This window comes from Glycine soja, chromosome 2, assembly GCF_004193775.1.
Source record: "Glycine soja cultivar W05 chromosome 2, ASM419377v2, whole genome shotgun sequence".
In the NCBI taxonomy this organism is placed as follows: domain Eukaryota; kingdom Viridiplantae; phylum Streptophyta; class Magnoliopsida; order Fabales; family Fabaceae; genus Glycine; species Glycine soja.
The window spans coordinates 49,890,809-49,918,027 of NC_041003.1; the positions used below are offsets into that span (position 1 = coordinate 49,890,809).

Below are 27,219 nucleotides of genomic sequence, written 5' to 3' on the forward strand. Positions count from 1 at the left end.
CACTAACAATCCAATATCAAAAGAAAATATATCACCAAGAATCATTAAAAGGCTTTTATGGAGTAGGTATATCGCTTATTTTTTATGCTAGTAGGTGTAGTGCTTAACTTTTAGCTAATTAACATGTGAGGAATCCTATTATACACTGAAAATATATGTCGTACATAGTATATGCTATTCGCCACCTTTTATATTTTGCTTTACAGTATCTGATGCGGATGGTGAATCAAATATTGATGACCCTTTCTTCCAGTTTCTCAAAGTCAAACTATGATGCCAGAATTCACTGTGTTTGAGCTAAAAGCTTTTATCAGATAGTTCATAACATTTCTAGAATTAATTAATGAGCCTAATGATTTTTATTATTAGTTAACAGATAAACCTTTCTTTTTATCACACACGAGGTGAATTAATGAAAATTTAACTTTTTATACATTTTCAACGAATTTAAACTCAAGTAAGCTATGTTAAAAATATTGTGGCACTTTGTGTCCAAATAACGGTTTAAAAAAATGGCACTAGCTACTCCAAAGAAAAGCGTTTGACAACTTTAGTCCTTCAAAGAGCTTGAAACCGAACCAGATGCAATTAGATAAGTGTTATTGTCATGTGAATCATCCCTAGTAGCTATATATATAATACAAGCAGAGAACTGATTGCACAGACAAGAACGGGGGAGAAAGCAGAAACTATCATAATCATTTACGGATATGATACTTGACTAGAGAGATTCAGCAAATACTGAGGCCTCATTAGATTGCACAGCAAATTAGGTACGTGTATGTAATACATAGAATATCCAACAATTCCAAATAAATTTGCATCTCAGACTGTAAAATACTCCTTGATAGCATCCAGTACCCGGTTTGCTACTTCTGGACCAAACAATCTGGGAAAGCTTGAACCAAGATCAATCTCAATGGTCTTGTTTCTAATGAGACCATCCCTTTTCTTAAGATAAGCTCTTTCTGCCTCTCCAACTTGTCGCTTGGCACAAGCACAATGATCCAACCAGATCCCCAACACTTGCTTTGAAATGGGGTCCAAATGGTCCCTGATGATCTCCTCCATGCGTTCCACTCCGCCATTTTCCGTCAGAATGCGAACCATTATGGCTGTAGGAGAGGAAACAGTGCGGATGTAAAGGGAAGAAGAGAAGTATGGTTGAACCTCTGGAACTCTGTCCAGAGCTTGCCGATGTTTGTCTAGTTGAGTGTCCTCATAGAAAGTTTTGAGGTCATCAGGCCAAAGCACAAGGTCTTTCCTGGGAGGCAAATCAAGAATGAGAACTAGCATTGTTGGACTACTGCGGATCATTTCAAACACAAAATTTGGCGCATCAGTTGAGCTGTTGAGATAGGCTGAAAGACTTGTTATATCTAAGGACCCTCCTGTTGGTAGCTCTGAATGCACCCAGCTTCCCAACACAAAATCTATCTGAGACAAACACAGCAAAAAAATACCAAATTCAGAACAAAACAAATGTCATCATTTTTCTTCTAGACTAAATTAATCCATTAAAAGGGTGGAGAAAATGTAGCAGTAGCTAAATAACAAGAGAACAAAACCAAGCATTCTTTCCATATCTTTTCATTTCTCATCACATCACTAATCACATATTTCACTTTCTTTCTCTTCCCTTTCTTTTTTCTGTTCGTGTTCGGCCTTTTCTTTCCCTACACCCATCCACCCAAAAATTCAAGTGTATCATTATCCTTTTCCATATTTCTTTTATGTACAATGGCAATAATGAGATTTGATAGTAGGAACTCTTGCAGACTACTCAAACATCTCATTGCTAGCCTAGGCTGACCGAGTGGTTATGTTTCCACTTTTCCATTGCTATTCAAATTGAAGCAAGAGTAAACCGTCAATTTAGTCTCTCAAGTATTACCCTTTCTTAAAGTATTGGATATTCATCAACTTAAACACTACAATGATATATTTTACTAATGTCCAGGGACTAATTTGAAGGATTTTTAAATACCTGAAAGACTATTTAATATGATTTCTAATCATTGGGGGATTATTCATGTAAATTATTTACTTTGGGGACTATTCAGAAGAAGGAGTAACACTTCAGGGATAAATTTGATGGCTTATTCATTGAAGCACAGAAAACGACAAAAGTTATACATTGCCCATTTGCTTCAGTACCTAATTCTAAATCCAATCCTCTGATCTCTTTCTAATGCCAATACTTGATTTAGAAACCCATGAGCTACTAAAAAATAAGTCAAAACGAATTTGGGAAGAAAAATACTACTTGGCAAGGGAACATGAACAATATAGGGGGCTGAGGAAAAAAAAGAAAGAAAAAGGGAAAAATTGGAAACTTTGTATTGAAATGAAGGATTTTGGGAGGAGAAAGAAGAAGGGGAATCACCTGGGAGTCATTATGAGCTGGTCTAATATGAAGGGAAGCTTGGGCAGTGGCAGTTTGGCTTTGGTAATACTGAACATCAGAGGGGAGTGTGCAAGGAAGAAGCTGAGAGTGAAAGCGATTCTCAAGTGTTGAAACGAGATCAACCATGAGGTTCTTCTGGGCAGATGAAACGAACGGAAAGTCCATGAATTTGCTGCGGTGGGTCTCCTGATTCTCCATGAGAGAACAAGACACAGATGATGATGATGAAGATGAAGAAGAAGGTTTAATCCTCAAAGAAGAAGATGGAACAGAGAGATGGCAACGAGGTGAAGGAGAAGAAGATAAGATGGAGAGTGGTGAATACCGGAAATTCTCACAGATCATCACTTCCATCATCACTCTGGAACACTACAATAGTACAATGGCATGTCCTTCTCCTCAACCTTTTAAGTTGTTTTATTCCTTCACGTCTTTCTTCTTTTTTTTTTTTTACACTAACAAAAATTTGAATAAGTGATATTTAGTATATAAAAAAATAAATAGGTGAAATAATTTCATTATCTGCTTTTATCATTTATTTTTATGTAAAATTAATTATATCAAAATTAATGAGGGTGAAAATTTATTAATTTCTTTTTTTAGAATTACAAAAGGAGTTAATCTTCCGCACAGTATGGATAGTGATTAACTAAAGTCAATAAAACATCAGCATCCGGTAAATAATGAAAATTCGAGGCTTCATTGGTAAATATAAAATAAATAAATAAAAACTTGTAAACTGGTTCTAATTTAAATTTCCTGATTTATGTAGATAATAGAGAAAATTTTGTAAAATGATTCATATTTAAATTTTCTAGTTTATACTTATTACTTAACATTTAAACAAATAAAAAAATTTATTACTTAAGTTAAAAGATCTTAAAATAGATTAAAATTCCTATTTATTTTGATCAAATACAAATAAATAGCAATGATAAAAAATTTCAAATGATACATTTGTAAGACGATTTGATGTAACAATTTAAGCGGAACATCTAAGACATTCATTATTATTTTGTATATGAGATTCTTTAGAAAATATTCTCCTAACACCAAAGTCCTACGAATAATAAATAAAGAAATCCAGAGTCTAAAAGACAATAATCTTCTTAATAGGTGTTCTTTTGGTGCAGATGTTATGATGAAAATAAAACATTTATCTTGTTAGCATGGTCTTTACATAGAGAAGAGACGTGTTATGCAAGCATTAAATGTTCTAATGAACTTAAGACTTTAGACAAAAATTAGAGCGAAAAATTCAATCCTTACGAGATAACGAATACTTGGACATGAAAATTATATATAGAAAAAGTTTTGAAAAAACAATATATATATATATATATATATATATGTAACAAACTATTTACCTAAATTATTCTTTCATTCTTTTTTGTAAATCTTTTTCTAAATTCTTTTAAGATACATTTCAAAACATCTTGTATACCTTGAGAGAAAAGATAAAAAGTGTGGAATCATATATTTGTCTATTAGACAATCATATTTTAATCTGTGAGCAAACTTCCAATTAATTTTTTGATTTATTTAAAACCAATTACATGATAAGATAATGAATATTGAGTTTAAGTCAAACTTGAAATAAAGATTGCAAGTGTAAAAGTTAAAAGTGTCAATAAACAATTTTTATAACTTTAATAAGTTAAAGAAAACTTATGATTGCTAGGACCGTAAGTAATATCAGTATAAATTATTTGTGTACTTTCTAGATGTTTAACTAAGAAATGATTTTGAATTTGTTTTTAGATTTTATATTTTTTTTTGTTTTTCAAAGAATTTTTTTCTCTTTGTCAGAGATACTATCTGTATGAAAATCTCTCTAAGTATTTTATATTTATATTCATCATACAATATACAGTTTTTTAGTGTTAAGAAAAATTTTAAATTTCTAAAAACACAATTCAATCATCATTTTTATATTATTTGCTTCTATAATTACAAATATCATCTTACCTTACAACATCTTAGTATAATTTAAACAAATTATTTTGAGTTTTGTATCTTCCATTAATCGACTTTCGCGATACATATATAAAATTTTCTTGTTAGAATTATCAATTAAAAATTTGTGGTTGTCAAAACTTAAATCTAGATTACATTATAAATTTATTCATCGTATATATGACATTATTTTTTTGTTCTTGTTTTATTTCCTACGTAAAAAGATTTTATATTTTAGTATATACATGAAAATATGTCTATAAATTATTAGTAGCTACTGTTTATTAAAATTATAACGGTGCCAGAAAATTTTTAATATAGGAAATTAAAACAAAGAACGACATGTCAAGTGAAGACAGCAAAATGTATATTTTTTTTCCTATGTAAAAATCAAAATAAAATATAAAATTTTCATTGAAGACTAAAATGAAAGATGATGTGCTAAGTATAATAACAAAGTTAAATGTCATTTTTTTAGAGAGAAGTCCAATGTCATAATCTTGACAAATATAAGGACTAAAATGTATTAGTATATTGACAAAAAAAAAACGTACTAGTATATAATTTTTTATATAAAGACCGAAACAAAATATTGATCCAAGGGATATAACTCCCAAATGTGTGGGTTAAGATTACATTTAATTAATTCTTACTGATAATTAAAAAATGAAAAAATAAATAATATACTCTACCAAAAAAACGAAAAACAATGTATATACATGAGTAAGGATCAAATTTTTATTTTAATCTAAAATGTAAATTTGACGATTACAAAAGTTGTTTAATATTTAACTTACATCTAATAATGACTCTAATAACATTAATAAATGATGAACTTTTTTCTTTTTTTGATGAATATAAATTATGATACTTTTTTGTTTGTCGGAGTAATAACCCTTGCAAACAGTTGGTCAAAATAAAATTTAATATTTTATTTTAAGAATTATACTTTTATTTAATGAAAAATAAAACTTCACGTGCCAATGACATAGACGATCCTTTTTAGTTTTTACACAAAACAAGTTGAGAAAACTGGCATATCACGTGAATATTAATACATTATCAAAATGTAACATTTGCTAATGAGAAATCATTCACTGTACTTTACACCCACATGGATTTGTTAGGTCATACACTAAAATATAAATACTAAACCCTTTTTACCCATTAAATTAACTCAACCTTTAGTATTCACTCTTTTTTAATTTTGATAGTTATCATCAGGGCATATCCAACATAAGAAGATAGGAAGGCCAAAATATAACTTACATGATTTTATAAAAAAACAATTATTTTATAAAAATCTCACAAAATATTAAAATAAATTTCGACAAATTTGATACAATTTAATACTTTAGTTTATTTTTTTTTCAAAGTTTATATAATAATTTTAATTTCATAAATTCAAAATTATAGTCACACATTCAAAGTTAAAATTAGATTGAAGCTAATAATGATGAGAAGAATAAAGATGAAATAAGAGAAAAATAGTAATAAAAAAAATAAAAAAAACAGTCATTAGTATATCCTAAAATTAAAGTTATCAATATTTTATTTAGTGTAAGTTCATCTCATAAATAAAAAATAATTGTAAATAAAATTTAATTTTTTAAATCAATTATAACCAAATCAATATAAAATAAAGGATAATGAGATCATTTGGTCATAAATATAAATATTTATATATAACCTTTAAAATAATAATAATCTTTATAAAGGAGAAGGATGAGGGTATTTGTGGAAATATTTTTTTTCAGCAATTGATAATTAATTGAAAGAAAAAAATCATAATGTTTGCATTAATGGGCTTTAATTGCAAACTTTAATTTAAGAAATATGGACCAATAACGTTTCATTTTAAAATTGATGTCCAAATATAAGTTTATTTTTTCCAAATGTTACTTACATTCTTTTTTATAACCTCTACTAATTCTTCTTTCAAACTTTTAATCGTGCATATATATTCTTTCCTTACATAGCAAAGGTGGTAACAACATTTGTGATTTTTTATGATTCTCTATGGGGCATCGACTACGGTACGCGATGGAGAAAGACCAATCGATTTAATCATTGGTACGACTTTCTCCATATTCAAATTTTATTATGGCAGGTTACTTTCCTCGCCTCTTTCACTTTCTGTATCTCATACCTGTTTATTTAGATTTTTCAAACTCTTTCGTCTTGTTCTACTCGAAATCAGTAGCCCCGTATTCAAATCCTAAATATCTAGGAAAAAGGCAAAAGAGAAAGTTTATCTCTTACTCGTAAGATAAATATATAATTTTAATACAAGAAAGTATTTTTTTTATTAGAGGAAAGATAAAATAATTACCTTATCTTTACCTATTTACAAAAAGAAAAGATTGAGATTAGATAATCTAATTTCTCCCTATATTACATAATTATCTTATCTTTACTTATTTATACTTATTTACATACTTTTATGTCTCTAACTTGAACGCGGGAGCATCTTTGCAGGTATCTCCTACAATAGTTCGTGAAGAGGCTTACAAATGAACACCATCATGATCACGTTTTGCCAAATCTAATAAGAATATTTGACATCCACCGTGGGACAAGAGAAAACTTTTCCTTTGACCACATCATATCATAATCAAAGGCAACAAATGACAACAACACCTCCAAAGGGAGAATTCCACCCTTAGAGAACAGTATCGAAATCTAGGAGGACAACAATGTGCACTCGGTCTTAACAACCGACACCTATTAGACTCATATACCAGAATAAAGTTGACATGACGTGGAGGGAACAAGCTCCATCAGTCACTCAACATGTCCATAGAGTGAAGAATCAGCTCCATCCTTTCATTGATGACATCATGGAGACACCGCTACCACCAGGGTGGAAGACGCTGATGATAGATATATACGATTGACTCTCAAACCTATATGAACACATAGATGCATTCGTCACCTAGATGAATCTATTCATTAATGATGATGTCATCGTACGCCTAGTATTCCTGACAATCCAAGGGGGGCAACACTTCACCGGCACACCCGTCTATCAAGAAATTTAATCAGATTAAACTCATGTTTGGTTCATTGATCAAAACATTGAAACTTGCATACGACTTAAATAAAGACCGTTATGTGCAATCGGCTTAGATCACATATAACTTTGGCTAAAATTTTAGCTATGAAAAAGAACAAAAGATCGTGTTGGCTAAGTTAAAAGACCAAAACTCAAACAACTTAAAGAAAGACATCTACACGTAGTCAGCTTAGACCACAGATAACTTGGTAAAAATTTTGGCTGAAAAAAAAGACCAAAAGATCGAGTTACTTAGCAAAGATCGAAACTCACAAATGGCTTAAATAAAGACTATTATGCTCAGTTGACTTAGACCACAAATACCTTGACTAAATTTTTGGTTGTAAAAAAGACCAAAAGACCAAGTTACTTGACAAAATCCAAAGATCGAAACTCACACACAACTTAAATAAAGAACACTATGTGCAATCGGCTTAGACTACAAATAACTTAAACTAAAATTTTGGCTTGAAAAAGACTAAAAAACTGAGTTATTTGGATAAATCCAAAGACCAACACCAGTAGTCAGCTCGAAAATAATTTTTTTTTTTACTTCTATAAGCTTACAACCAACTGAACTTGGGGGCATATATTCTACTCAAACTCAATCGGTAAACCCTGTACTCGATGGTCGACTGATAATTGTTATGCATACTTGGTTTTTGCACTTAAATTACATAGAAATGATCCCATTTCTTCTATTTTAATGCTTTGTTTGATCCAAAAAGATAAAATTTTAAGTTCTTTTGGATTTTTAGCTTAAGAAAGTTATAGTTGGTGATTTTACAACTTTGTTTAGCTTTATTTTGTAGAGTTTTGATACACATGTAGGGTCAACGTTTTCTAAAGAGAGAGAGAGCATCATACAAGAGGAAAATGACAGTGAAGGTGAACAATGAGGGACGAGGATCAAACAATAGAGAGACCAACAACGACGTGAAGGAAGCATCGTGAAGTGAAAGCTGTTTTTGAAAATATGTGAGGGTTGGGTAAAAATTGAAACATAAATTAATAAACTCGTTTTTATTGTTTTTGAAATAGAGTAAAAACTATTTTGAAAACAAGGAAAAAAACTACCTTAGTCCCATTTTTGTTGTTTTCGTTTCTCTAGAATGCATTTTAAAACAGAAGACTGAAAACTCGAATTAAAACTTTATTTAACCATAAAATCTCTATAAAATTTATCAAACAAAAAAAAATCAAGTATTTTAAAGATTTAATTTATGTCTTTTATAAAAAAAAGATTTAATTTATATCAAGATCATTATCACAATCACCACCTTGATCGCCGCCACCCCTTTTTCTCTCTTATTTGTAGAAAAATGTTCAAATTTGATGTTCAAGTATAATTAATTTTTCATTACTTTTTAAGCATAATTTCAAAGACGTATTCTACTTTTGAAAATTTTTATTTTAGAAGTAACTTTAATTTTAGTGTTGTTCTCCTTTAAAAGCCAAAATAAAAATATTTTAAATTTAAATTAAAACTTCATTTAATCATAAAATATCAAAAAGATTTATTAAACATAAAATTAAAGAGCTTAAAGATTTAATTTATATCCTTCATTAATCATGATGGCAACGAACACAACGGTGGTTGTGTTGGTGATTTTAACATAAATTAAATCTTTTTTTCTTGATAAAAGACATAAATTAAATCTTTAAAATATTTATTTTTTATATAATTTTTTTAGTGATTTTATGATTAAATAAGATTTTAGTTTGAATTTAAATATTTTAATCTTAATATTTTATTTTAATCTAACTGTTAAAATTAAAATTAAATATGTTTCCATGTAATTTAAGTTTTTCTCAAAAAAAATAAAATGCAACCGCTTCAAGATATGTACTCTAATGCGAAAACACATGTGCCAGCTGGTCGCTGCATACTAGTTGATCTTATTCAAGACTAATATATCAAATATTCAATGTCCATGAGTGCTTATTCAAAGAAAATTATTCAAACTTAGTATGCCAACTCATTCATAAGATAAGGGCTAAAAAAAAGGGAATAAAGTCAACTTGTATTTACTTCTTACAGCATATAGAATGAATTTTGGGTGTCAGCTTTATATAAAAAAAAGATTTGGAGGTCAACTTAGAGTCATAAACGAGATTTGTTAAAATAAAAGGATAGAACATTAAAATCCGCCTTATTTATCTCTTGTGATATATATTATTGATTTGATAATGCTTACGTCAAATATGAATGAATAAACACCACTTAATAGTCCAGGCACATGTGTATGCGTTTTCTGTAACGGCATGCTAAAGTTCACATCTCCCTATAAAAAGATACCGACAATGTGAGGCGTGAACGCGGAAAGATCGAGAGAGAGAGAGAGAGAGAGAGAGAGGGTGAGAGAATCAGATCTCGGTGCAATGGCTGGAGTAGTCGACAATCATCAGCACGACTCAGAACTTGACATACCTGGTACCGTTACAGCACCTTAATTTTTGCTAACATATTTCATACGTTGTCTTCTTGTCTGTCTTATACTCATGTTTACATTCAATATTATTGTTTATTTTGATTATCATCCTGTAACATGTTATTTGGTGCATGTTATTGTCCAACCGTGAATTAACTGGTATGAATTCGTTGAACCTTGAATGAAAAACTGTCTTAAATATTTAGAAAAAACTTTATCGTATCATAATTCCATTTCCAAGCAAATAATTCTGTCGGGTTTTTTTTTTTTTTTTTTGTTGAAGAGGGATCACCAACCAAGTGAAAGGGAGTGGTTTTAATACATAGTGAGTTTTAAAAGTTTGTTCAAGAAATTTGTAATATTTTTTTAAGTTTATCTAGAAAACTTGTAACTTTATGGAAATTGATGAATATTCACGTTGAATTTGTGTATGCCTGCATATCCTTTGTATCCTTATTAGTGTGTACGTGTGTTTTTCTCAAGACATTTGTTGTAGATGAAAGTTTTTCATTTTTTTTATATAAATAAATATTAATCGTTAGCTTGTTAATGTTTTTTTTAGAATACCCAATCTTATATTTGACGTTTGTTGTTGCAGATGAAAGTGATGAGGTGGATGACTCTCCTATTGAGCAAGTGAGGCTGACAGTTCCAACAACGGACGACCCTACACAGGCAGCACTGACATTCAGAACATGGACTCTGGGGTTGGCCTCATGCATCATCCTCTCTTTTGTGAACCAATTCTTCGGCTACAGAACCAACCCTCTCTCCATTTCCTCCGTCTCTGCACAGATTGTGTCTCTCCCAGTTGGGAAACTCATGGCAGCAACACTTCCCACCAAACCAATACGTGTACCGTTGACCAAGTGGTCTTTCTCCTTGAACCCTGGCCCCTTCAATGTCAAGGAACATGCACTCATCACCATCTTTGCCAGCGCTGGATCCAGTGGTGTTTATGCCATCAACATTATCACTATTGTTAAGGCTTTCTACCACAGGAATATCCATCCACTTGCCGCTTTTCTCTTGGCACTTTCCACCCAGGTCAACATTAATTACTATTCATTATTCATCACACTGCTTCTTCAGTATAAACATCTTTTGTTGGAAATAAGTTAACGGTATATATGGTACATGGGTGGAAACAGAGAGAGTGTGTATGAGAAACTCAAATGATGTTATGAGAGATGAAGAAAAATGAGTTGAAAATAAAATATACAATTATAAAAACTTTTTTTTCTTCTGTTTTTTTTTTTTTACTTTTTGAGTGACTTTTGATAGGGAAGAAATTTTTAATTTCCTTAGAAATATTAAATTGAGAAATTTAATTTCTCATGTTTGATACCTAATTTAAAAAACAATATTTTTGAAAAAGGTTTATGATATATTCTAAGATTTATGATTTTCAAAAATTATGATTTCTAAACATGAAAAAACTTCTCCCATCACAGATGCCTCCTAATCCTATTAATCATCAAAAGAACTTGCATTTTCAAATATGGTTAGTTTACTAAACCGTGTCGTTGAATTTTTAGATGCTTGGTTATGGATGGGCTGGGATTTTCAGGAGATTCCTTGTGGATTCCCCGTACATGTGGTGGCCTTCAAACCTTGTCCAAGTGTCTCTATTCAGGTATTTAATTATTCTTTCTTGTTTGCTGTTTTTTGGATATGTGAATGAAAGAGATTCTAAGCCAACTTTTAATTTTGGGATATTATGTGATAATGACAGGGCATTTCATGAAAAGGAGAAAAGGCCTAAAGGAGGAAACACAAGGCTGCAATTCTTTTTCCTGGTGTTTGTATCAAGCTTTGCCTATTACGTTATTCCAGCCTACTTTTTCCAAGCAATAACAACAATCTCCTTTGTTTGCTTGATTTGGAAAAACTCCATCACTGCTCAACAAATTGGTTCGGGCATGAGAGGCCTTGGCATTGGTTCATTTGGCTTGGACTGGAACACTGTGGCTGGCTTCTTGGGGAGTCCTTTGGCTGTTCCTGGCTTTGCCATCATCAACATTCTGGTTGGATTTGTGCTGTTCATGTATGTTCTGGTTCCCATCTCCTATTGGAACAACTTGTATGATGCCAAGAAGTTCCCCATCATCAGTTCTCACACATTTGATTCCTCCGGTGCAACATATAATGTCACTCGTGTTTTGAATGCTAAAACTTTTGACATTGATATGGATAGTTATAAAAATTACAGCAAGCTCTATCTCAGTATCACATTTGCATACGACTATGGATTGAGCTTTGCAACTCTGACTGCTACTATTGCGCATGTTGCACTCTTCCATGGAAAGTAAGTTTTGTTTAGTTAGTGATCAAATTCGAATATAGTACCATTGATAAAACTATGATTGGATAGAATGGTTTCATTCACTAGTGTATCTAAATTTACATTCCATTTTTATTTATTTATTATAATAAATCATCTAACTATAACTTGTGACTGTCTATTTGAAAGAATGATTCTTCAGCTGTGGAAGAAGACAAGATCAGCACTAAAAGGACAAGAAGCTGGAGATGTGCACACGAGAATTATGAAGAGAAACTATGAACAAGTACCAGAATGGTGGTTTGTCAGCATTTTGCTTCTAATGATTGTTGTAGCCTTGATAACTTGTGAAGGCTTTGGCAAGCAGCTCCAATTGCCATGGTGGGGAGTCCTAATGTCTCTTGTAATTGCGTTAGTTTTCACTTTGCCAATTGGTGTCATTCAAGCAACAACAAACATGGTAACGTCCAAAATAGCCCAAGTAGAAAAAAGTTTTTAATTTTGCATGCAAATGCAATGGCTTGTTTGTTTTGTATGGCTTTCAAAAGGTTGTGTCCTTTTTCATGGTTTGCAGCAAGTCGGACTCAACGTGATTACAGAGTTAATAATTGGGTACATTTACCCAGGAAGGCCACTTGCAAATGTAGCCTTCAAGACCTACGGGTACATCAGCATGTCACAGGCACTCGGGTTCCTTCAAGACTTCAAATTAGGCCACTATATGAAAATTCCTCCAAAATCTATGTTCGCGGTGCAGTTGGTAGGCACCATAGTTGCTTCAGGTGTGTACTTTGGCACAGCATGGTGGCTTCTGACGACTATTCCAGACATATGTGATGATGCAAACTTGCCAGCAGGTAGTCCATGGACATGTCCTGGTGACGAAGTGTTTTACAATGCTTCAATAATATGGGGAATAGTAGGACCACAAAGAATGTTTACCAAGGATGGGATTTACCCTGGGATGAATTGGTTTTTCCTCATTGGTCTACTTGCTCCTGTTCCAGTTTGGATGCTTTCTCGCAAATTCCCCAATCACAAGTGGATTGAGCTCATAAACATGCCCTTAATAATAGCTGGTAGTGGTGGCATCCCACCAGCCAGATCCGTCAACTACATTACTTGGGGAATGGTGGGAATCTTGTTCAATTTCTACGTTTACAATAAGTTCAAGGCATGGTGGGCTAGACACAATTACATCCTCTCAGCTGCTTTAGATGCTGGTGTTGCTTTCATGGGTGTCATTCTCTATTTTGCCCTTCAATATTATGATATTTTTGGTCCAACATGGTGGGGTCAAGATGCTGATGACCACTGTCCTTTGGCCAAATGCCCCACAGCTCCAGGCATAATTTCTCATGGATGTCCTGTTCTCTGACCTCATGCAAGTAAATTAAATTGGAACTTGAACAAACATGTTTACATTATCTCTACTTGTTTTCACTTCGATCCTTGTTGTATTCTATTTCCATCCAATCAAAATTTCTTCAAACACAGCAACTTATCTTGGAACAAACTCACGCTGGCCACCAACATCTTAAATAGTGGGAAACTGACTTTAATATAAAACTCATAATGCTACTTGCATTGCATATCACACGCTTACCAATCCTGTTCAGACTTGAGAAGAGACATTTTTGAGAAGATCAATCATAATCACAATTTTCTAAGAAAATATTTGCTAATTTTCTGGGCCCGAGTAATCCACTTACAAGTATCCCCCACTCCAAACTTTTTTACCATTTGGGGATGGTTTTTGAATAATTATCCGAAAGGAAAGTATTAGGTTTCATATATGACTTTATCATTGAAGTGATACTCAATTTTAGCCGACTTCTAAACTTTTATTATTCTATATTTATTTTTTTCAAAACAAAAGTCGTAATCTTAAGACTTTTTCATTGATTCAGCCCTTTTTTTTAAAGAAGTTGTAAGTAGATTTACGACTTATGATTTTTTTTTTATTTTTTTAAAATATGTTTCTCAAAGAAGTGGTATGATATTTTTTAAAATAAATTAATTCATTTTGTTTTTTGATTTGGTCTTGTTCATATTTTTTATTTTCTTATTTTTTGTTGATTTTTACGTAAGTTTTAGTTTTAAGTTATTTTTGTTTAATACTTGTAAAATAAGTATTATAAAATTAAAATTTAATTATTTTTATTTAACAAACAAGAAATTATTTACTAATAAAAATAATAATTACTTGAAAAAATTCACAACGGTTTAAAATAAATTAAACTAGATTTTAAAACAAAATATTTTGACCAAAAAGTTAAATCGAAACAACTCCACAATAAAAATAAGTAAGATAAACAGAAAAATTAAAAAAGAGAAGCAAATCGTGAATCCAGCCACAACTTCAAAATATAATTAAAAAAATAAAGTCTCTTAGGACTTTCATAAGAAAAATGTATGAAAAAAGGGATAATTTTACAAGTCATATGTTTATCTCTAATTTTTGGTCCCTAATTTTTGGTCCCTCGCTTCGGATTTGGTCCCTCACTAATTGGACTTTGACCGTTAACCGTCATTATCCAACACAGTATCCGGGGGACTAACATGATACGATTTTACAAAATAGGGATCAAATTTATGAATTAAATTACTAGGAGACCAAATCCAAAACTGAAAATAAATTAAGGGATCAAAAATACAATTTTGCCAAAAAAAAAAAAATAGTGATAAGATGGTAAAATCGTAACTTTGTTTGCAACTTCTATGGAAAAAAAAAAGAATAAAGAAAAAAACTCAAGTAGTAAAAGGGAGTTCCATTTCAATGACAATATCATATATGAACGTTAGACTTATTCTTAATCGGATAATTTTTCAAAAAACATCCTGAATTGGTAATTTCGGATAAAGATTGGCCTCAAATGGTAAAGAAGGCCCCACTCCCTTTGGCATATATAGCACAATTTTAATTTTTCTTATGAATAAAAATATCACATACATAAATCTCAAAAGAGAATGCTTTGCAAACATAAAAAACATAAGAAAGCCATTGGATTAACTAAGATAACGGGAGTGATGGTTTTGTTGTTTCTACCCAGTAACAAAGTTCGTCACAACTCACAAGCAAAGCAAACGAAAAAAGAGTTAAAAAAAACTCCACTTTAATATACCTACATCCAAGGTAAAAAAGAAAAAGAAAAGAAGAGGCTCCACAACCAAAATCCTTTAGGGACTGGTGGTAAATATCCTGCTTATACAACTGAAAAAGCTTCATGAAGCAACTTTCCTAGGGTCAAAAGTCAAAATATAGTCCCTAAATGTTCTTCGATGAGGATCCAGAATATGCACCAGAATAAGCCTCAATATCCTCCACTTGCAAAGTAAATAGGGCAAAAACGGAGACAAAAGGGCTGGGATCAGTTGAAAAGCCCTGGATTTAGCCAATCCCTTAAAACAATAGAATATGTATTATGTAAAGTCCGTTAGAGCTGCACAGATAAATAAAATACTACTATGGAAAGAAAGAAATGCTGCAAGCCAAAAGCACTTACTTGCTTATGTCATCAAGATGGTCATCAAAATCTACAACGTCATTCCACTTCTCGGATGCAATATAGTCCAACAAGACTAGATTTGCTGATGGCTCTTTGAGAGAAAATCGATTGTTCCCATCTGACTGAACCAACTTCCAGTTCTTAGATGTATCCCTAACATAAAGCTAAATCATAAGAAAAAGGCAATCTTGGTTAATGTAACTAACAAGAAATATGAGCACTCTATATATGGGGGAAACATATATAACATATGGCATACTTATATAACAGGCAGATAATGAGTTTCTTCTTTTATAACACACACACACACACACACACAAAAGCATTTCTGAAAGAGCCATAAATTTTGTAACACTAAGAAAGAAATAACAAGGAATCTTTATAATTAGTAAGAATGTTGGATGGAGCCTTATAGCTTTGAGGTTGTAGCACGTATAATCATGCAAAGTGGGCACATTAGACAACATTTTTATTTCATTCTCCCACTCTTCAAATTGGATAGATCTTAGTACATGTTTGGTTTAGCTTATATTAGAGATTTTTTTTTTGTTTGCTAACTTTCCTGGCAGAACTTTTGGAAAAAGACAAAAAAAGTTATCTCCCGCAAAAGAGTGGCTCCCAAATATGCTGCAGTATGTGGCAAATCAAACAGGAATATGGTAAGCACCCAAGCACTTGGGAAACCCTTCCTTAAAAGCTAGCTGTTAAGAGGGGAGGGGGGAACCAAGCCACTTAAGCACTTCACTGAATATCTCATACTACTCGAGGTGGGACTTAGGCACCTCATAATATCCGAGTCCCTATCAGAATATTCCTCACTTTTGACTTATGAGCTAGATGAAAACAAGAGAAATTGAAGCACGACATTAAGCCTGAAATTTGAATTCTATCTATCCAAGATGATACAAGTTACAACCAATGAAACCCCACACATCTAAATCCTAGCCCCATATTTCTAGTTAAGCTTTTAGATACAGCATTTTTGTCTAAATTTAGACAATGATGCACCAAAATAAGCCCCAAAAACAAGACAGGCAGACCAACCAACATAAGCAAACTGCTACTGTCCAATGCAAAAGCAACAAACGGCAGAAAATATACATATTCTAACGAGTTCAAAGGTTTTCATGGTTCCATTAAAAAGAAGGGGCAATTTAGTCCATTGACAAAAGCACTGGAGGATTTCTATATTCATATAGACCAGAAGGGTTTCAATACATTTGATGGTTTGATCAAACGTATCATCTAAAGAAGTCCAAATACAATTCATAGAGTGGACTAACACAATGATCGTATAGCAAATAATTATTGGTCTTGAAGAAAGCAATTTCCAATGCTAAAATTGCTAACCTGCATTATGGCACTACGGTCCTTGCTCTTTTTCAAAGCATCGAGCTTCTTGTTATCTAACTGCGAATAATTGAAGAAAAATAGAAAGATGATAAACAAAAGGAGATAATTAAAAACAAAATTAGCAAAATAAATAAATGAATAAAAAATTCAGCAACAAACCAATAGAACGGCGGCTTGGGGAAAGTAGCGGCAAATGTGGTCACCAATATTCTTCGCCACACTACCAAGCTCACTGTCATCAGATCTCTCATTCGCGTGAAAATAGCCCACTATGTTCAACCCTTTAGCAGAAAAATATTCCTCTATCTATGTCAAAAAAAAATTGTGATTGCAAAAAAAAAAAAAAAGAATCAGAAAACTACAGCCAACACAAGGCAAACAAAAAATTAATAGATACCCAGAAGAAAAAAAAGATAAACCCAGTTGATTAGGTTGCATGTTGATTAAGAAAGCATACGTCTTTGTGCATAATTTTATAAATTACAATATGGGGTCAGAACTGAATGAAAAAAATATAATTCATAAAGCCCTAGAGAAGAGAGAGAGAGGAAAGACCATGATGAGAGATATCTCCAATTGGGGAAGAAGGGGGATGTGAGAGTGGAAGAGAGGGACGGCATCGGCGATCTCGACGACGTCGTTGGAAGCGGAGATGCGACCGATCAAGACGCCGTTGACGGCGGAGGTTGGGTGTTTGAGGGAGTGAAGGACGAGTTTTATGTAAGCGTTTTGTTCGATCTCGTACCTCAAACCGTTGCTGCCCATGGCTAAGATTCTCAACACAAAGGTTTGAGGTTCCTGTTCTGTTTCGATGTCGAACACAAGCAGATGCAGATGCAATCAACTCAACTATCAACTGTTGTGGACTTCGCACTTTGCCAATTCCCACAACTTCTAACGACGTCGTATTATCATTCATCAGTAACTACAGTATGACAGGCCTGGGTCAGTAGTTTTTGGGCTTTAGCAGTTCAACCCAACTACTTCACAGCCCAATTTTGTTTACTATTTTAAAATCATTTAATAGTTTGAAGTTTTAAATTTTACGTTAAAATTAATAATCCTGCTTAATTTATGATAATATTATACGCCATGCGTGTTCTTTTCAACTTTTTCACAATAATAACGAAAAATATTTGTTTTTTGGTCAATATTATTATACGAAACTCTTTTAATCTATACAAAATAAATTATTATTACAAGTACTGAAAGCTATTTTCCTCTATTTCTTAAGTAAGGATTGAATAAATTCGTTAAAGTTTGGTCATTCAGTTTCAATACGTTTCTTCATAAGAAGCTGTTCATAAAAAAAAAAAAACAACTTTATGGTTTATGAACTTTTCTCTTTCACAAGAAGCATATGGGTTAGCCTGACCTCAAAAGTCATCCTAACGATTTGATGATATGATATAAGTGTTACTAGGTCAATGGAACAATCTCAAAAGAAAAAAACTATAATACTATATAATAATTTGGAATTAATACAATTTTTTCTAAATACAATTTATGTGAAATTTTAACGATGGAATAGTTTCATGTAATATTTTTTTAGTAAATTTTATTTTTAATCATTCGTTAACTAGTCTATGTATTATTTTGAATCTATGACAATTCAAAAACTTAGTTTATCAAAAAAATTATGTGTGAGTGTCCTATTAGACTTCTTAGTAATAAAACAAATTAATAAATTGTCAACATTATTATTACTTATGTCATCATTAGTTTAATTGCAAGGATTACAATATAAAAAAAATTAAAGGATAAAACAATCTTTTAAAGACTAAAATAAAAAAAATAAGATTTTCCTAAAAAAAAATAAGATACTACTTCACCGTTCTTTATATAAGAAATAAAAAATAATATTTTTTTAATAATTATGAGAAATGTATGATTTCTTTTAAGTGTATTGATTGCAAAAAAGAAAAAAATATCTTTAATTATTTGTGAGATATATATTAATGATATATGCTCATTTCTCTTAAGAGTAAATGTATTTATTGAGCTATTATAACATAAAATATATTGATTAGTTAGAAAAATTATCATTTGAAAAAATAATCTCACTCAAACCAATTTCATATGGTGAGTAATTTTGAAATAAAATTAAAATTTATGATATTATTAATTAAAATAAACTAATTTAATAATTTTTATTCGTCTTCATAGATTATGGTATTTCTTTCTTGTAGGACAGATGTAATATTTTATAGAAGAATATTATTATTTAAGCTTTATATATATATATATATATTTAGATCAATAAATTTAATATTTTATATCAAATTATTGTTGAATGATATAGTATTCTATATCAAATTATTGTTGTATAAGATATATTTATTTAGAAGCATATAATTTGATGGATTGTCTCTATGTTTATTATGGAAATGAAATAGATATGTATATGGGGCATGAGTTTTGAAGTAGTTGGTTTTATGTAAAGTAAAATAAAGGAAAATAGGCAAAGTAATGGAATTGGCGTATATTAATTAATGATTCAGTGATTGTGTATGTGTTTTGGTTGTAATAATAATAATAATAATAATAATAATAATAATAATAATAATAATAGTAGTAGTAGTAGTAGTATAAGTTTAGGAGAACAGAGAGAGTGTTCTTTCTTTGTTTCTTGGTTGGTGTGTTGTTGCAGAAAAGATGAGCGGCGGTGGTGGGTCTTCGAGTTGTGCTAGGGTTCCGATCCCAAACAATGTACGCAAAATCATCCAGGACATCCGTGAGATCACCGGCAAGCAGCACACCGACGACGAAATCTACGCCATCCTCCGTGAATGCTCCATGGATCCCAATGAGACCGCTCAGAAGCTTCTCTATTTAGGCCAGTCACTTCCTCTCTCTCTCTTCTCTTCTTTGCGATCCATTTCTTCGATTCCCCTACTTCCCACTTTTTTTAAGCTTCACTTTCACTGTTTCTGTTTGTTAGGGTTGCAGTTCACACTTCACTTCATTTTTTCAGTGCTTGTAGGGTTTTGTTTGTGGGACGAGGAATTAGCTATAGTAATTGAATATAATAATCTAATGATATTGTTGGTATCTTATCTCTCAGGCTCTCGCTCACACGTGTTTCTTAACTAATGGCTTCACCACTCTATAATCATTTAGGATTTCTTGAAAACAAATGTGTTTATGGCATCTTTAAGATTCTCTCTCTCTTTCTAATGCTGAGTTTTTTTTTTTTTTTTTTGGTTCACAGATACTTTTCATGAGGTGAGAAGGAGACGTGACCGAAAGAAGGAGGTAAGATTCTCCCCTCACTACTTACTTGAAAGTTGAGTTGCTGAATCGGATTAATTTCTTACCTTACCATTTGGTACTTCTTCTGCCATTGAGGGGATCAATTGTAGTGGATGGATCTTTTATCTATCTGTTTATCCTCTATATTGAAGTCTATTTATTATTTTGATTGTTGTGAGCTGCTAGGAAAGCATCATGAGTTGCCATTCTGTTATCTTATGAGCACTATCATTGGCAGACTCCATGTTGAGATTCTATAAGAATCCTTGCTTTTTATGAATGTTTGATCAGTTGTGGTTGTTATAGGTTTCTACTTCCTGCCTATGACGAAGTGTGAGTGTGAGATTGTGCGATATTATTTACTGAGAGTAAAAGACTTGGGTCTTGTTTTATAATTGCTTGTATATGTTTTTCTTTTATCTGTGTGTTTTGTAATTGTGTATATGTCCAGTTATAAGTAAATGTTCTTGTATTACCCCATCTTTCTCTCCTTAATATTTTTAGTAGCCTGAGTAATTTGTGTTATTTTTATTGTTGCAGGGATTGAGCAGCAGGGCTTCTGATGAGCCTAGGTTAAAGCAAGGTGGACAAGGGAGGGGGGGAAGGGGTGCTTCTGGGGGATATTCCTCTAACTTTCCTGGTACAATTTCCCCACCTTTTAGAGGTTTTTCTTTGGGCGTTGTTATTAGTTTACTTGTCTCTTCCATTTATGGAGATTCATTTCCACAAAGGGTTACCAGGAAACCATCATTTCCCTGTCTCTTGAAAGAAAAAATACTTTTGGAATGCCATATTTTGTGTGTTGTTTTTTTAAGATATCACCATGTGGTTCTTTCCTCCCAAAGTAACTTCTTAATGAGGTCTTTCATCTGAATATTAAGAATTATGCTTTTATTTTGCTGCTAAATGAGCCCTATATTGCTTTTGAATCCAGCACGTCAAGATAAAGTGCCTTTCCGTTGCCACTGTTTATCTTTTGATGTTATTTTAGTTTTTTTTTTTCATTCATATTTTTATGACATGAACTGCTTTAGTGCAGAGACCTGTCCTAAGCATCATAAAAAATTTCCCACTAGTTTATTAACTTGTAAGTTGTTACCCTGTCTTGATGTCTGTTGTTAGATGGTGGTGGTGGGAGGAACCAAGCTAATCGAAGGGAAAATGGAGTCAATCACACTGCAGAGAGAAGTCATGCTTTGTTTACTCAGCCAGTTTCACAGAAAACTAAGACTAATACAACATCTCAAGCTACAAGGTAGCAATTTCATTTTATATTTGCTTTAATTTGTTTATTCCACCAGATTAATTTTGATTATGAGAAAATGTATGGTGGAATGAAATGGCTCTTTTATTCCATATGTATTTGCTAAAAAAGCAAGGCAAGACTCCAAAAGAAGTGAAAGAAAGGTGAAAAAGGACATCACTCTTATTTTCCTTTTTTGTGCCTAAAACCAAATCTCACATTGAAGTCATGCTTAAAATTTTATGTTGATTAAATATCAAATTGTACTCTTTTATTTCATAACTTCAATGTCTAATAATAATAACTACAATGAATAGAATAAGAAAGAGCATACTTAATTTTTTATTATTTATTGGTAATCAACTTGCTTGAAGTTTGGCTTGCATGATCAACTTGATAACATCTTATATCTTATGATTCTACACTTGGATTGCTAAAATACGTTTATATAAAGTTGTTTGTTGGTGTGATGAGAAATACACCAGTGCCAATATTGACATGAATACTTATTCTTTTTTATAGCTAGATATATGTATCCTCTTTAAAATCATTTTTCTTAAATTGCAGAGTTTCAGCTGTTGCACCCCATGGTGCTGCAAATCAATCCAATGGGAAATCAGGTCATGATTCTGCTGGCCAATCTCCCATAGTTAGTGTACCTAAAAGTACTTCAGCTGCTAAGGACACTGGCCATCAAGAAAATGTCCAACCTCAAGCAGCTGTTGTTGCAGCAGCATCCTCCCCTAGTCAAACCTCTGGCTCAGTTACTACCACTGACCAAGGAAAGTCTGTGTCAATTTCTGATCAACTTCAAACTTCTGTATCCAATGTCCATTCCTCTTTGGATCTTGTAGTAGCATCATCTGTCTCCCGGAATCCTGGTGTGAGTGGTGCAATTAGTAGGGAAGTTGGGAGCAACTGGATATCTTCCAGACCAAATCATGTTAAAGGAAATAAAGTTGGTCATGAAGTTAATGATTTATCGGCATCCAAGAATGAAAAATATGGGTCCATGAATTCAACGAGCAAAACAAATGCCCCACAGAAGTCAAATAAAGTTGAAAATAATCATTTATCTGAACCATCACAACTTTCATCTCCATCCCCAAATGATTCATTGAGGCCATCTTGCAGTTCTGGTAGCCAACCATCTCTAGGTAAAGTTCTGTTCATATCTGTTTAATCTTATGAATAACAAGGTTGCTTTATGTCCTGTTTCCCTCAATGTACTTACTGGGTTGAAGTATTCCTTGAATTTTCTAATCAAACAATTCTACCATATGGATACTATCATTGCTCTCCCTACTAGAAAGGAAGACAATGTAAATTTTCAGAAGAGATAATGAAGAAAAGCCCACAGGAATAGGAGGGCATAGGTCAGGAGAAGAACATTAGAAACTATTTCTGAAGGTATTTCAAGTGAGAAGCAGCATGACTAAGACTATAATTTAAATAAGCATGTCACTTGTATGGGTTCTGCTTTTGTGTGCTAACCCTCAAATTTACTTGCTTAGATACTCTTCCATGCTGGAAGGAATCATCCTAATGTCCAGAGTCGCCTATTTATTTATTTACTTACAATTTTTCTCTCAATTCTTTTCAATATATATCTAATTATATCCCTTATAATGCCTTTTGGTGTGTTCATACATGTTTATGAATTATGAAACAGCTAATATCGCAGAGGTTTCAACTTCAGAAGTTTGTGTGCAATTTTCAGCAGAGTTGAGACATGTTACTTTCCCAAACCATTTCCAAGTACCCAAGGCTTTAAAAAGTGGTCTGACATTTGGAAGCTTTGATACTTTTGGCCCAAGTGAAGAATCCAACAGTGGAGCTGGTGGTGACAATAACGCTTCTCCTGCCCTTGAATTGAGTGACGAAACTGCAACTTCAAGGTTTGTAATTCACATGCTTCTGCTTTGGATATCAAATAACAGATCTCTCTCTCTCTCTCCCTATCTCCCTCCTTGTGTGTGTGAATGTGTGTTCCCTCATGCCCTTTTTAATGGTGTAAGAATGACGTATGGTTGTATTATCTTAGCTTTTGTTCTCTTATATCAAACTCCTAAACAAAACTATAATCTGCCGGAAGTTAGTACTAGGCAAGTGGGGAAGCCTCTTTGGAGATAATATTATACCTTTTTCAGTGCACTTTGTCAATCATAAGGTTGGGTTATTATTTCTTTCATGAAATATTCTGGTTGAATTAATTGATTTTTCTTTGTTACCAAAGTTATTACTCGTGTCATGGTGTGCTCATGTAATTTTTGTATTGATGGTATTTCTTGTCTGGATATAGCAACCAAAATGCATCATTGACTGCACAAGGAGATCATCTTGACTATCCACATTCTTCACCATATTGGATTGAAAAGACACCAGCTACAAAAGGCAATCCTATAACTGGTACTGACACAAAGGTTGATCAGCCAAAGAAGGAGGTTTTGTTGGCTCCTGAAGGTCAACAAATTCCAACTGTTCAAACTGCTCAAAACTATGGTTTGAATTTCATGTCCACCATGTTAGGCACTCAGCAAGTTCAATTTGAGGGAACTGAACCTCAGTCACAAGATGCATCTCACTTTCCTAACTTTGTTGTAAGTTTCTCCATCTTTTACTTCTTAAGATCTTCCTCTGCTTAATATTTATTAAAACCGTATCTCCCTGTGTTTGAATGCTCTCTTTTCTGGTTTGGTTTTTTGATATTGGCTCTTTGTTTTTTAAATTTCTTTCCATTCATGAACATCTGTTTTCCAAAGTTAGTTTACTCATTCAAGTAAAAAGGGTTCCATTCATGAACTTGTTATTAATAGTAAAAAAGGTTAACATCTGTCAAAAGTAAATTATTCTTGGCATGACTCTTAAGGTAGTTATTATAAACTTCAGCAAATTTACCATACATAGCTGTTTGTAATTGGATGACAGTGTAAAATTCATTGCAAGTGCATATATTATTTATTCTTTTAATTATGACTATATTTTTTCCTTTTATATAATTCTATTTTATCTCATGATTCTATTTTTTTAAAATTTGTATTGCAGAATGCAAGTTCTCAGGCTGTGTCCCCTAGCCCAACTCCACCCCTGCAGAGTTCTATACCTGTGACTCCACAGTCGGTTTCTATTTTCAGGCCACCATACCCTGCTAATTTCTTCCCATATGGCCACTATTACCCTCCAATTTATGTGTCTCCTATACACCAATTTTTAAACCACAATGGTTTCCCTCAACAACCATCAGCTGGCAACATGTATCTACCAGCAGCTGCTGGGATCAAATTCCCTGTCCCTCAATTCAAGGCTGGAGCAAACACAGGAAACACAGCTCATATTGGAATTCCTTCTGGATCATTTATCACTCCACCTGTAGGATATGCGCCAGGTCAAACAGTTAATACCGGAAGCTCCACTGGAAATCAAGATCTTGCAGTGTCTCAGTTAAAGGAAAGCCAGATCTATACAACAGGACAGCTGGTTGGTTTACTTCCTTTTTAATGTCCTTTTATTTCACCCATACATATTTCTTGATAAAATTGGAAATTTTGTTCCATATTTTGGTCCCTGGCTTTCGATAGTATCAATCTTATTTTGTTAAGGGTTTATGTTTGCTTCATCAGTATTAAACAAAACTCTTGGACTTCCTGGAGTTCCTAAACATATCATGTTTTTTTTGCTGCAGAGTGAAGGCTCTGCTGTGTGGATACCTGCTCCAGGCCAAGACATGTCCAGTTTGCAAGTTAATTCTCTGTATAACCTTACCCCTCAGGGACAACATCTCACCTTTCCCCCAACACAGGCTGCTCATGGGGCATTTGCTGGTATCTTTCAAGCAGGGCAGACAGTAGCTTCACCTTCCACCCTTTTGCAACAGTCTCAGGCTGTGGCTGGGCCTGTTGAAAATGTAGGCCCCCCTTCAGGATCTTATCAGCCACCTCAGCCTGCACAGATCAATTGGAACTCTAATTTTTAGGCTGGAAAACATTTTCTTGGTGCGATAATGTTCATATGCACACATGGTGTGCTCAGATGCAGGAAGTATGAACACTGGCCTGATCTGAAGTGTAAATAAAAATGTGGCCAAAGAATGAGAGAAAGAAAATTAGTAACTGTTTTTGGTGGAGATATTTGGTGCTAACGATTTTGAAGGGTGCTAGTTGCAGGTTTTCTTTTTCTCTATTTTTTTCCTTCTATTTTTGAGCCTCCAATTTATTTATCCCTCACCTCTTTCACCCGAGAGAACATTTAGTTGTTGCTATATAAGAACCTTGGTAATTCCTAGTGATAATATACTAAGCCAAGAATTGGTAGGTGAGATTTACCAATTTTTCCGTTCTAAATTCTCACCTGTATATTACATTTTGATATCAGAGAACATTGAATTATACAATTTTATTTGGAGCATGAAAACTGTGATATCTGCTTTTCTTCAGCACATTTCTAGTCTCTCATCTATAAGCCCTTGGCAAGCCTGACATGGAGGAACGAACATGCTTGTGGATTTATTTTGTCTGATTCTTTTGTTTTGAAATTTTTAAATTCTATTTTCTATCCAGAACGATTCTAGTTTTTCTTTCAACACATCCAATTATTGAGAAATTACTGTGTGACAGCTTTCTTGAAACCTAGTTCATATGCATTTAAAATTATCGGGAATCATAGAATTATATGCTTTTATTCTCTTTAATATTAATCTTAATAAATTTTGGGCTTAATTGTATTTTCAGTTCATGAGTTTTTAGGTAATTTTGGTTTTTCATATTTTATTTATAAATTTAGGTTCATCTGTTAACATTCATAGATGTGGAGTTGGAATGCTGGCATAAGAGTTTGATGTGGGTCTTAATTTTTAATTTTTCGATTTTAGTCTTATTTTTCATTTGTGCAATTTGGTACTTGTATTAACTTGTTATCCATCATTCATCATTTAGAAAAGGCATAAAAAAACGTTAATTTTCATATTTGATCCCCTGATTACGTCAGCGTGGACAATGATAAATTATATAGTCTAATGTGTTTGATACAAGTTAGGTTTATTGTACTTTTGGTTTCTTTATTTTCTCAAATTTATGATTTTTTTATTTAATATTTTTTATGTAATTTTGATCTATTAATTAATTTGAGTATTTAATAATATTATTGATGTGGTAGTACCATATATGTGGATATGTTGATGTGAAATTGTCACATTACTATTTTTTTTTTTAAAATTTGATGTTAATAGATGAACTCTTGTCAAATCATATATGTTGAGAACTCCAAAAAATTTATATATTTAATTCAAAAAATTACATTTTCCAAATTTTTTTTCATGAGTATTAGATGTTAAATATGATGTCTAAATAATGTGACATTGCATTATGAGGCTTTTGGTAAGGGAAAAGTTTTGAGTTTCCTAAAAATTTTGGGATGAAAATTTAAGTTTTTGATGTTTGTTATTCGTTTTTTTTAATAAGATTCTTGAGAAATAATGAGAATGTTTTTTTTTTAACAAATTTTTCATGAAAAAAATTTCATAAAAAAATTAGAATCTTACTTTTTTAGATTTAATTTTTCTTTTACTATAATAATATATACAGTAAAAATACCATATTATTCTTATTAATGTGATAAATAATTAAAATAATTAATAAAAATATTATATAACTCTTCAATTTCTAAAAAAATTGTTTAAATATTTTCGATACCAACCAAATAAATTTTACTTATTTTCAGGACACATGATTTT

At 32.3% G+C, this 27,219-nt stretch overlaps 4 protein-coding genes across 5 annotated transcripts; 2 read left to right on the forward strand and 2 right to left on the reverse strand.

The window, feature by feature from the left end:
• Positions 1-567: 567 nt before the first annotated feature.
• LOC114403224 (red chlorophyll catabolite reductase, chloroplastic-like) lies at positions 568-2,806 on the reverse strand. Its single transcript, XM_028366051.1, has 2 exons — positions 2,387-2,806; positions 568-1,437 (listed from the first exon to the last, which is right to left on the reverse strand). Exons 1-2 carry the CDS (start codon positions 2,762-2,764, stop codon positions 826-828), a joined length of 990 nt encoding a protein of 329 aa, XP_028221852.1. The 5' UTR covers positions 2,765-2,806; the 3' UTR covers positions 568-825.
• Positions 2,807-9,709: 6,903 nt separating this feature from the next.
• Positions 9,710-13,630, forward strand: LOC114403233 (oligopeptide transporter 1-like). Its single transcript, XM_028366060.1, has 6 exons — positions 9,710-9,852; positions 10,449-10,897; positions 11,389-11,486; positions 11,586-12,158; positions 12,324-12,594; positions 12,709-13,630. Exons 1-6 carry the CDS (start codon positions 9,801-9,803, stop codon positions 13,510-13,512), a joined length of 2,247 nt encoding a protein of 748 aa, XP_028221861.1. The 5' UTR covers positions 9,710-9,800; the 3' UTR covers positions 13,513-13,630.
• Positions 13,631-15,118: 1,488 nt separating this feature from the next.
• LOC114403243 (ER membrane protein complex subunit 8/9 homolog) lies at positions 15,119-17,887 on the reverse strand. Its single transcript, XM_028366071.1, has 5 exons — positions 17,552-17,887; positions 17,156-17,302; positions 16,994-17,053; positions 15,641-15,807; positions 15,119-15,536 (listed from the first exon to the last, which is right to left on the reverse strand). The coding sequence occupies exons 1-5, from the start codon at positions 17,759-17,761 to the stop codon at positions 15,506-15,508; spliced, it is 615 nt and encodes a 204-aa protein (XP_028221872.1). The 5' UTR covers positions 17,762-17,887; the 3' UTR covers positions 15,119-15,505.
• Positions 17,888-19,605: 1,718 nt separating this feature from the next.
• Positions 19,606-25,926, forward strand: LOC114403251 (GBF-interacting protein 1-like). 2 transcript variants are annotated; one of them, XM_028366084.1, is made up of 9 exons: positions 19,606-19,832; positions 20,208-20,251; positions 20,789-20,888; positions 21,371-21,503; positions 22,059-22,648; positions 23,164-23,389; positions 23,794-24,091; positions 24,537-24,968; positions 25,174-25,926. In XM_028366084.1, the coding sequence occupies exons 1-9, from the start codon at positions 19,652-19,654 to the stop codon at positions 25,462-25,464; spliced, it is 2,295 nt and encodes a 764-aa protein (XP_028221885.1). In that variant the 5' UTR covers positions 19,606-19,651; the 3' UTR covers positions 25,465-25,926. The 2 variants fall into 2 exon arrangements, with proteins under 2 accessions (XP_028221885.1, XP_028221892.1); XM_028366091.1 differs by having other exon boundaries at positions 23,176-23,389.
• Positions 25,927-27,219: the final 1,293 nt, after the last annotated feature.

What these genes read in the sequence shown, in the direction of transcription:
- LOC114403224 (XM_028366051.1), bottom strand. Translation starts at nt 2,764, where the DNA reads ATGATGGAAGTGATGATCTGTGAGAATTTCCGGTATTCACCACTCTCC. An exon ending in CAGCTCATAATGACTCCCAG is followed by an intron (nt 1,438 to 2,386) that starts GTGATTCCCCTT and finishes TGTTTGTCTCAG; the next exon opens with ATAGATTTTGTGTTGGGAAG.
- LOC114403233 (XM_028366060.1), top strand. Translation starts at nt 9,801, where the DNA reads ATGGCTGGAGTAGTCGACAATCATCAGCACGACTCAGAACTTGACATA. An exon ending in GTTGCACTCTTCCATGGAAA is followed by an intron (nt 12,159 to 12,323) that starts GTAAGTTTTGTT and finishes TCTATTTGAAAG; the next exon opens with AATGATTCTTCAGCTGTGGA. An exon ending in TTCAAGCAACAACAAACATG is followed by an intron (nt 12,595 to 12,708) that starts GTAACGTCCAAA and finishes CATGGTTTGCAG; the next exon opens with CAAGTCGGACTCAACGTGAT.
- LOC114403243 (XM_028366071.1), bottom strand. Translation starts at nt 17,761, where the DNA reads ATGGGCAGCAACGGTTTGAGGTACGAGATCGAACAAAACGCTTACATA. An exon ending in TGGAGATATCTCTCATCATG is followed by an intron (nt 17,303 to 17,551) that starts GTCTTTCCTCTC and finishes TTTTTGACATAG; the next exon opens with ATAGAGGAATATTTTTCTGC. An exon ending in CATCTTGATGACATAAGCAA is followed by an intron (nt 15,537 to 15,640) that starts GTAAGTGCTTTT and finishes TATTGTTTTAAG; the next exon opens with GGATTGGCTAAATCCAGGGC.
- LOC114403251 (XM_028366084.1), top strand. Translation starts at nt 19,652, where the DNA reads ATGAGCGGCGGTGGTGGGTCTTCGAGTTGTGCTAGGGTTCCGATCCCA. An exon ending in ATATTCCTCTAACTTTCCTG is followed by an intron (nt 20,889 to 21,370) that starts GTACAATTTCCC and finishes GTCTGTTGTTAG; the next exon opens with ATGGTGGTGGTGGGAGGAAC. An exon ending in CTCACTTTCCTAACTTTGTT is followed by an intron (nt 24,092 to 24,536) that starts GTAAGTTTCTCC and finishes TTTGTATTGCAG; the next exon opens with AATGCAAGTTCTCAGGCTGT.